This window comes from Prunus mume, linkage group LG7, assembly GCF_029339155.1.
Source record: "Prunus mume cultivar Tortuosa linkage group LG7, ASM2933915v1, whole genome shotgun sequence".
In the NCBI taxonomy this organism is placed as follows: Eukaryota; Viridiplantae; Streptophyta; class Magnoliopsida; order Rosales; family Rosaceae; genus Prunus; species Prunus mume.
The window spans coordinates 11,260,888-11,271,154 of record NC_142704.1 but is presented as its reverse complement, the minus strand read 5'-3'; the positions used below and the strand labels follow the sequence as shown (position 1 = coordinate 11,271,154).

Below are 10,267 nucleotides of genomic sequence, written 5' to 3'. Positions count from 1 at the left end.
AGGGTAACTATTTTAATGTGTATTTTTATTGATGGCTTGCAACTAAACTCATAATGAATCGGACTTGTTTGGACTAGTAATAGTTTAATACATATTGGGCAATGTTTAAAACAAGTCAAATATAGGTTTGATTTTTTTATTCCCAAAACTCACCCTAGGCTACAGCATACCTTATTCATTAAGGTAGTTCCACCCATGCTCTTATTACAACCTTCTTCGCATCTGATGACAATATGTAATTTAGAAGTCAACAAACCAGTAAGACATTCATCAACGAGAAAATAACACTGAAAGGTTGAGAAAGAAATCTGGCTATGATTTAGCAGTGGAGGGGAGGGAGAGAGAGAGAGAGAGAGAGAGAGAGAGAGAGAGAGAGAGAGAGAGAGAGGCGACCAAGGCAAGCAGCACAGGAGTAAGTGATTGGGTTGGGCTGGGCGATTGCTAGTCTCTTGTTTTTTGTTTTTTTTTTCATAATTTTATTTTACATGGTAAAAATTAGGTTTCAATTCCAGCTGTAAAATAAAGTGTGAGTTGTTTAAAAATATGCCACATGACATATTTTTAATAGAAGTATCACCGGCTAATATAGTGATGAAGTACTATTTTATAATTTTTCTAAACCCTAAACCAAGTGGTGATAAGATTTGCTTACTTAATTCAAATTTGTGGGCCGATTTGTTTGGAAAACATATCATAGTTGTAAAAGAAAAAAGAAAAGAAGTGGGGGTAGGATAAGAAAAATATGAATAAAACCGCCTCAAAAAAATTAGAGATAATTAGGTGGAGTGGCCTAGTGGGAATTGGCAGTTGCAAAAAAAAAAAAATTAAAAAATTAAAATAAAAAACAGTTGAGAGTGGAAAGTAGAAAGAAAGAATGTCGAACGCCGTGGCGAATGGGCTGGCAGGAGCTGGAGGTGGCATGATTGCCCAGATTATCACTTATCCCCTCCAAACAGTACTTCTCCTCCTCCTCCATATCTTTCTCTCTCTCTCACTCTTAATTACGAGCAATTTTAAAACGAAACCACAGTTGGTTCGTACGCTCTAGTCTCTTTTTGGTCAATTGCAGGTCAATACGCGCCAACAAACCGAGAGAGTTGCCAAGAAATCCTTAGCTAACTCCAAACGCCTTGGGACTCTTGTTCAAATCCTCCAGGTTCATCATAAATCACTGTAATTACATTTTATTTTAATTTTATTTGTCAACCTTGTTTTTATTTCTATTTTTTGTAATGATATTTAGGTTATACGAAGCGACGGTTGGGGAGGACTATACAGCGGCCTTAAGCCTTCTCTGCTTGGGACTGCCGCTTCACAGGTTATTCTTCTTTCTTTTCATTATATCTTTTTTTTTTCCTCGAAATGATTTGGATAAAGTAAGGGCTATTTGGATTTGGATTTCAAATGTAAGAATTTGAAATTTCCTTATTTGGGTAACATTTTTTAAAGCAGGAATGTCTTTTCGTTTTTTTGGTAAAGTTTTTAATGCAGGAATTTCAGTTAAGGATTTCAATGAAAACTACATTAACTGGGAAAAAAAAAAAAAAAAAGAAAAAAAACTATTACAACAGTCAAAAAGTTTCAACACTCGTTCCATCAATATTGCCATTATCAAAATTTGTTTACTCAAATCCTTGATTCCAAACGGGTTCTAATAGAATCAGAAATATGCCACACTATAGAGGATAATGAATGTTAGTGATAGTTCTTTACATCATTCTGGCAGGGCATCTATTACTATTTTTATCAGGTTTTCAAAAACAAGGCTGAGGCCATTGCAGTTGCCCGGAAAGCAAAAGGACATGGGGATGGTACTGTTGGGATGTTTTCTTGGCTTCTTGTGGCAGCTTTAGCTGGGTAAAACAAAAACAAAACAAAAATTCCTCTCTTGTGCCATTAAAATAGAAAAAAACTATTTGTTTTCCTTCTTTCATAACGTCCATTCCTGAAGAAGTTTGGAAGTCTGGGTAAGAGCGTAATTGAGCCAATGTTTTCAATTTTTTATTTATCATTATGCCTAGCTGGCTTGGCTATCAAATATTTGATTGTTGAACTGGAATTTAGTTTTGAAGGATATAGGTAGGTGACTTATTTCCACTTGGTGGTTTGATAAGTTTCTTTCAAATATTTTACCTTGCAGTTCCCTGAACGTGTTGCTGACAAATCCTATATGGGTTCTTGTGACTCGTATGCAGGTTTGTTTGCATTTTCAATACATGTATGCTTATGTTTTTTATCCACCTTGTTTGCAGTTTTAACTGATTTTTGTTAGACACATGTTGGTATTTGCATTTATGTATGCAAAAATCCCACTCAATTGTACTTGAAGAAGTCAATGTAGTATAGAACAAGTAACAAGAATTCAGAAGACAGAGGAATTGTAGAACTAGGAGACAGAAAGAACTAGATAGACCTAGGAGAATCCAGAAGAATAAGATAGAGGATTAGAAATCAATACTAGAAGAGAAGACACAGAAAAAGATACTCGAGGAGAAAATCTGTTTAATCAATCATTCAAGTCTGCTTCTACTGAATTACAAAGCACATCTCTATAATAACTTAATCTTGCTACAAACAGGAAAGTAATCCTAACCCTACTAGAAGTACAAAAGTGATAAGAACAAGAAAATAACGTAAAATTGGAAACTAAAATAAAATATTGCTAATTTATTATTATATATCACAATGATTTCCTAAAAGAATTTTATATGCGAAGTGACGTATGTATCTTTAATGTCAGATTACATATCAAAGATTATAGAAAGAAATCTGTTTGCATAGCATCTGCATTTTGTAATGTATTAGGCCTGTAAAGGGATCAGATATGGGCGGGACTAGCCTATATCTGGTAAACTCCAATAACAAAAAAAATTTGACGGATTATTGTTAATCAAATCCATATCTGGTTTGCTATCGAATACTCAATCTGACAATCTCGGATTCTGTTGACATATTTATTACTAGCTAACCATTACAACACTTTTTTTTTCACCAATTGCATGCTTTAATGGTTATCCAAGAAGTTGAGGAATTATTTAATTTGACTTGTAAAATTTTTACGTAAATTAAAAAAAATTAAAAAAAATTAAAAGTTCAAATTATATATACACAAATCTATATAACATATAAAAATCAATTATAGACTGTCAATTGGGATCAGATTTGCTCTAATTTGTATTTAAGTTGTAAAGTTATGGTTTATCGAATTTGGATCATAAATCGGATTGAAAATGCAAATCCATATACTATTAATTGTATTGGATTGGAATCAGATTCGGATAAAAATCCAATGCATTTACAGGTTGATGTAGTTCATCTGGGAAGGGCCTTCTTTGTGGTAGTGTGTGCTGGTTTATGAATAAAGAAACTTCTAGTGCAAAACAATATCTATGTGTCCTACCTCTGTTAGATTTACATGACTTATACCTACTGGCATCTGCATATGTTTTGCTGCAAAACTCAAATAAAAGAAGGGAAAAGTGAGATATTTTGTGAGTAGCTCATGTTATTTGTCATGATAATGCAGGTTTCCCTGGATGTTTAGACTAAAAGACCCACCCTCTTTTCACTGTTTTTGTTTCTCCTATGCATGTGTGTAAATTCTGAACTACCTTTTGCACAATTAAACTGTTTCATGGAATTTTCCATCACAAATATATCAACATTACCTTCAGAGCATACGAGGACAATGTATGCCAATTTACATCAAATTCTAATTAGATTGGAATACCTTCACAATATTTGAATGCATTAATAATTATAATGGGATTTTATTTCCAATGTTAGCATATAACTTTGTTTTGCATATCATCTTTGAAAGAATGACATGACTTTTTTTTTTTTTTGAAGACACATACGCAAGCTGAGAGAAAAATTATGGAGGAAAGAAAGGAAGCACTCTTAAAGGAAGCTTCTGAAAACTGTTTGACAGGTTCAGAATTGCAAGTTAAATTGGCTGAACTTGATTCAATAAAACCTCATCCCTATGGAACTTGGCAAGCGGTTGGTAAATTCAACTTCTTTTGTCCGGAATATATTTTTCAATAACAAATGACATGTGATTTTTGGTTAGTATTCAGTCAATATCCTTTGCTTTTTGATGCTCGAGTATTTATGTTACGCCCCAAACTGTAAAGGTTAAAGGTGTTATTTCTTCTAAGAAATATGTAAACGTTAAAGGTTATGTGTAATTATCAAGTATGTGAAATTGAAGTTCTCAAACATACAACTTAATAAAAGAGTGGGAAAAAATGCCATAAACTTCAAACAAAAGTCAATAACTTAGCTTAGTCTGGCCAAGCCCTCTGATTGAGTACACAACAATGCTTTTAGGGCTAACCAACCAAATAACAACCTATGGGTGCATATTGATCAAGGAAGTTGCCTCCCTAATCCACTTTATCGGTGATTCTCATTTACATTACATAAAAACTCATTAAACTAATAATGAACATAAAAGTTAGTAAGCAATTAGAGTATTCTTCAAATTGTTTTTATGTTTCTAATTCTTAGTTATGTCCTTAAGTATTTTTTCAAGCTGGGCATGATTATCATCTACGCACCAGCTCAAGAGGAGGGTTGGTGAATAAAAGTATATTGTTGTTAGGATTCTGATTTTAAAATATTTACTTTCCCAATTTTTTTAAGGGGTGTTGATGCAGGAGACCAGTTCAATGTATAACAGACAAAGTATAACAAATAAGTCCATCCAAGTACATTGAACCATATTGTTACTTAAGAGTCTTTGTACTTTTTTGGGTAATAATTGCAATCTAGACATCTATTTTAGGTTCGTTGTTTTAGAGTGTTATATTCATTCTCTCTATGCGATTTCTAAGAATAAAAAATAAAAATTTCTCTATGTTACATGGTCCATGTATTAGGTGTCGTGTCCTTTAGCATTTCTAAGTGTATTAATTTGGTTATTTCAGGGATTCATGTACCAATGAGTCAATAAAACAAGTTACTTCGTAGCTTTAAAATTAAGTTAATAGTGAAAGTGATGCAGGTAGCTATAAGTTGCTGTTCGGCAACTCAAACATCCCAAAAATAGAGAATAGAAGGATAAAACAATAGAATTGAAGTTGGAACGCAGATAATTCTAGGGCAAATATCCCAAAAGAAACTCTATAGGTTATAGTCTGGAATTATATTCATCAACAAAACTGCATACAAGAGTCTCTTAATAGCCTATTTATTTTAGAATAAAGAAAACCTAGATGACAAAGGAAATTAAAAACCAAAACAGGAAATAGAACAAATCCTAGTAAGAATAGGAAAACACCTATGAAATAACTATTAATGTAAAGGAACTAGAACCCTATCCCAATTGACTAACAGGCCTAAGTAATCTTAGAGAGCTTTGTAAATGCTCCTGCATTAAACTCCCCTGGTTGGAAAAGACTCGTCCTCGAGTCTAAACCGTTATCAACGAAGACTCCATGAGATGCTTGAAACTGAATTCTTCCTTTCCAAACAAAGAGGTATTTTGAATATCGGACCATTCTTGAACACTTATGTTTATTCTCTTGCATCAAAAAGAAATACAAGTTCCCGCTCTTGATGCCAAAGGTCGGAGTGAAATCAGATCTCTCTCTTCGTCCTTTCTCTTGCTACTATCCTACATTAGGTGTTATTTAGTTTCCTATTCTGTTTAGGATTGTATAGTGTTTAATTCCTTTAAGGTCGTGATTATGGATCTCTTTCTCTCCTTTTCTGAACACTTACACATGGTAGCTAAAATAAAATCAAGGCCTAAGAATGTAATTATAAAATCCTAGTCATTCTTATGACCAAGCACTGCCTAAGAAGCTAAGTCTAGGTGTTGCAATGTTCATAGTTCACCCATTGTTAGAAAAATTGCCAAAGTTCTTTAAGAAATGATTGTTATCAAGTATGAAGTTTCAAAAATACATGCCTTCATGTTACATTATGTTTTCAGTGGTTCTATACATTTGTTTGCGTACTATTTGTTCCAATGTGCATGACATTGAACGTGCATTATGCTATATTTTGAATGAAATGGAACTAGAGCTTTGACATTGAAACATGCCATATTCCTTCATAAGTAGTGGGTTTTCAGTGCCACATAACACTTCTGTGAAACATGGGTGAGGGGATGGAGCCTGGTGAGAAACTCTTCTGCTGCCTTATGCTTGACATGGCTGTAACTCGAGGCAATGGTGACAGTTGACATTGATAATGTGTACTAGAAAACAAAATGGTTAACCTGATTGTCTTTCTTGTTGCTTCTCCTATATGCTGTGTATGCATATCTTTTGGTTAGGTAAACGAGGTTTATTCTGAAGCCAAGATTACTGGATTTTGGAAAGGGATTGTCCCAACGCTTATAATGGTTAGGTTTTCAATAGTTGAATAAATTCTAGCTGCACTAAGAGTCACTTTCAAACTAATGAGTGATTCGGTTGGTAGGTTTGCAACCCAGCAATACAGTTCATGATTTATGAGAGCTCCTTGAAGCATCTTAGGGCAAAACGTGCTGACAGAAAGCAGGGATCAAAAAACATAACTGCTTTGGAGGTATGAGATCTACTTGGACTGAGTTTTGAAAGCATGGCTTTTCATTTTCTCTAAAAGGTGCTAATAACCTGGCATTTCTAGTCCATATGAAGGTGCCATTCTTAGGAATATCCAGAATATTGGCCTTACACTATCTTCTCTCTCTCTCTCTCTACATTATTTTTTGGACAGGTCTTCTTGTTAGGGGCCTTGGCAAAACTAGGCGCAACTATCTCAACCTATCCGTTGTTAGTTGTCAAGGTGAAGTATACTCTGTACACTTTATAATCCTAAAGACGTTATGGGAAAACTTAGTTCAACAGTACTGCTAAATCCCACTTCATGTGAGTGAAGTTCATATGGTTATTTTGTGACTAGTCCATGAACATTGTTTCTACTTCTTTATCTCACTCAATAGATGCGCATTAATCTGCGTTTGACCATATGTGAGATTTATCCATCCTAGTCTGCTTTAAATGTCCAATAATCTATGTCACCTTGAGCCTATGCAGTCAAGGCTGCAAGCAAAGCAGGAGATTGGCGGGAATATTTCACTAAGATACTCAGGTTCGCATTTTATTGATAGATCAGACATATCAATCTTTGTTTTGAATTGATTCATTATTTTGAAGATTACGATTATATCTTTCTCATGTCACTTTTCCTTTCTGTGATGAATTTCTGATCTGCATATCCAGCGTATATGAGATAAAAGTATGATCATCCTATTGAATGGATAACTGAACGGATGAGAGTTTCACTTGTGCTTTCTCTATTTTGCATGTCAAATATCAATCAATTTTTCAGTACAGAACTATATATGGGTTCTTGGTACCGCAGGTACTGTTGATGCTATAAGGAAGATGATCCAGTATGAAGGATTGCCTGGGTTTTACAAAGGGATGAGCACAAAGATAGCACAGAGTGTTTTTGCGGCTTCTGTACTTTTTATGGTTAAGGAGGAACTCCTCAAGATTTATACGTTGCTGGCGGATAAGTGCAATAAAGTTCTGCTTAGTTCAGCAAAATAATTACTTCAGTGTAAGATGAAAGTGTCCTTGATCAAAATCTGCATTATTTTTAAACTGATGTGCAATTCATTACTTTTCAACACACACACACACACACACACACGTGTATGCATATTGCCATACCCATTCTGGGAAACCCCATGGGTCAAAGGTTCAGAATGTGATGCTTATTTCATCTGATCATAATAGAACAATGGGAAGTAATTGTGGGCATTCTGATGTTAGTGATATCTGATTTCATGAACCATCTTTCCATCTCGATTTGAGATTTCATACTATTTTCTAAGTTCTTACACTGTAGGTCCTGGTTATATCAAGGTACAAGGGTTGCATTTTACGCATTGGCAGAGCCAATTAAGGCCCACAAGGGTCACTTGACCCTTCTCAACATTTTGAAAACCTTATATTTATCTATGTTATCCAAGTTGTTTTATAGCTATATTTATTGTTGACCCTTCTCGCAAATGTACGTTGTCTACAATAAACATGAATATGATCTATATTTGTTTGCATGTCTTCATATGTCATTTATATGCGTGTGCTATGGATTTTATTTGATTTTCTCATTCTATCTAAAATCAACTTTTGATACTCTTTCATTATTTTTAGGTTGCTAGAATTTGGGTTATACTTACTAAGATATTAAATGAGTGTTGCTAAACGAACCCTAAAATTAACTGAATACACCCTATAATCTAAGTTAACCCTAATATTTTAATCAAAATGTAAAATTAACTAAGTACACCCTATTTAACTACCAAAAATAGCCTAGTACAACACTCTAATATCAATCCTAAATCAGATATCTCTTTTTACATGAATCTATGCCCTCCTTTAAGATTTTGGGTTTCATCAAAATCTTTAATTCCGTAATACCAATCCTAAACTAGTACTCGCTGCGTTATACGTGAGCACCAAACAATATGAAGACTTTTCTATGTCTGATAAGGATTGAATATAGTGAGTAAGGTGTACTTGTTAAGATTTTATTTGTTTCACAATTCAATATATCATTTTTGGTCATTTTATATTAGGGTAAATTAGTAATTCAATAAATAGTTTGATAGTAGGGTGTACTCAATTAATTTTAGGGTTCGTTTAACAGCACTCTATTAAATTTGTGATATTGAAATTTAATCATTACAATGAATTCTTAAATATATTTTCTTATAAAAACTAAGTTTAATGTAATTATAAAGCTATTTAAAGTTGACCCTTCTTGATAGAATTCTTGTCTCTGCCATTGATTGTATGGTACCTTATCAACATCATCCATCCTCTGATGTCACCATACCGAGGAATGACCAAATCTCTACTTGCTTGCTTATAGTTTTAAACAAAGGCATCTTTCCCTCTTACATGAACTTGGCACATTTTATGCATGCATCTTTGTGAATCTATTTTCTGAGAGAGACAGTATTATACTTGTTTCTTACCATTTCCTTTCTAATCTTGTACTTAATTATCGTAATGTTCATCAACCTACGGGGAGATATGGATCTAGAGCCTTATTTATTGTAATGTTCATAAACCTATGGGGGAGATATGCAACTTCAGTATTCAAATTATGCACTCTACAATTTCATTATTCAAGTTTTTATGAAACTTCAATATGTTTTCGTTAAGATTTTCTTAGAACTTTATTATGTGTCTATTTAAGTATTTATGCAACTTCATTATTCAGGCTTTAAGAGGTTAATAACAAAGTGTTTATACAATTCTATATATTGTTCAACAACTAGAATAAATTAACACTATTTTATATTTATAAATTAATTACAATTATATTTTATTTGGTATATTATTTAAAAGAATGATTAGCTACATAAAACCCTCCAAATCATGGGGTCATTTTGAAGTTCATAAGCATTTTGTAAGGCATTTACAACTCCATACTCAAACTCCTAAAAACCTTACAAATTACCCATGTTAGTCAATTTGTTAGTATATATGTTAAATGCTGATGTGGCAAATATAGGCCTCATTTTTTTTTTTTACAGACGTGGACTCCAAGTGGACAACACAATTAATAAACAATTTTTTTTATAAACATAAGGAATGTTGATGATCATCATAACATCCATAACACCTACTATAAGAATAGCTTGTGTTTGAGCTTGTAATTTATGAGTTGTAAATGTATTTATATCATTGTAAGTCTATAAATAAGAGGTCTTACCAATATAAAACAAACAAGTTGATAGGGCAAAATTCTATTGCCCTTCTTTTCTTCTCTCTACAATTTCCCTCTAGTTTTATAACAATTCTTTATTTTTTCAAATTAAAAAATTCTTACAATTAAATCAATTCAAAACAAAAAAATCTCTCGTTGTCTCTCCTCCCAAGCCCCCTCAACTCAAGGTACCGAGCAAACAACTACTATGGATGCCCAATTCCTACCGGCATTGTCACTTCCATTCAACAATTTCTCAGACCACCTTGGTCCGCCACGTCTCCCCCTGCACAACTACCCCGACTGCACAAAACAACCAACCCACGCAAACCACCACATGAGTTACCCAAACTACCACACTTTGGTCCCACCACAGCGCACCCACGGATCTTGGGAATTGGAGGAGTGTCGTTGTCTTGGCTGGAAGTGAAAATGAAATTGTTATCAACAACCCCACCCATGTATTCTAATCGAAAAACTGGAAAATTGAGCCGAATTGAGCCTAAGAAAAAGGGCAAAAATCAGGTTGACCAAAAATCACATC

General features: G+C 33.7%; 1 protein-coding gene across 1 annotated transcript; it reads left to right on the top strand.

Annotated features, from left to right (window-relative positions):
• Window positions 1–793: 793 nt before the first annotated feature.
• LOC103332446 (peroxisomal nicotinamide adenine dinucleotide carrier-like) lies at window positions 794–7,828 on the top strand. Its single transcript, XM_008235192.3, has 11 exons — window positions 794–955; window positions 1,070–1,156; window positions 1,244–1,318; window positions 1,727–1,857; window positions 2,141–2,195; window positions 3,850–4,002; window positions 6,287–6,355; window positions 6,433–6,540; window positions 6,712–6,780; window positions 7,032–7,086; window positions 7,360–7,828. Exons 1-11 carry the CDS (start codon window positions 875–877, stop codon window positions 7,548–7,550), a joined length of 1,074 nt encoding a protein of 357 aa, XP_008233414.1. The 5' UTR covers window positions 794–874; the 3' UTR covers window positions 7,551–7,828.
• The last annotated feature ends 2,439 nt before the right edge of the window (window positions 7,829–10,267 follow it).

Coding starts and splice junctions, on each gene's coding strand:
- LOC103332446 (XM_008235192.3), top strand. CDS start 875: ATGTCGAACGCCGTGGCGAATGGGCTGGCAGGAGCTGGAGGTGGCATG. Junction 4,003..6,286: donor CCTATGGAACTTGGCAAGCG/GTTGGTAAATTC, acceptor TCTTTTGGTTAG/GTAAACGAGGTTTATTCTGA. Junction 6,541..6,711: donor AAAACATAACTGCTTTGGAG/GTATGAGATCTA, acceptor TTTTTTGGACAG/GTCTTCTTGTTAGGGGCCTT.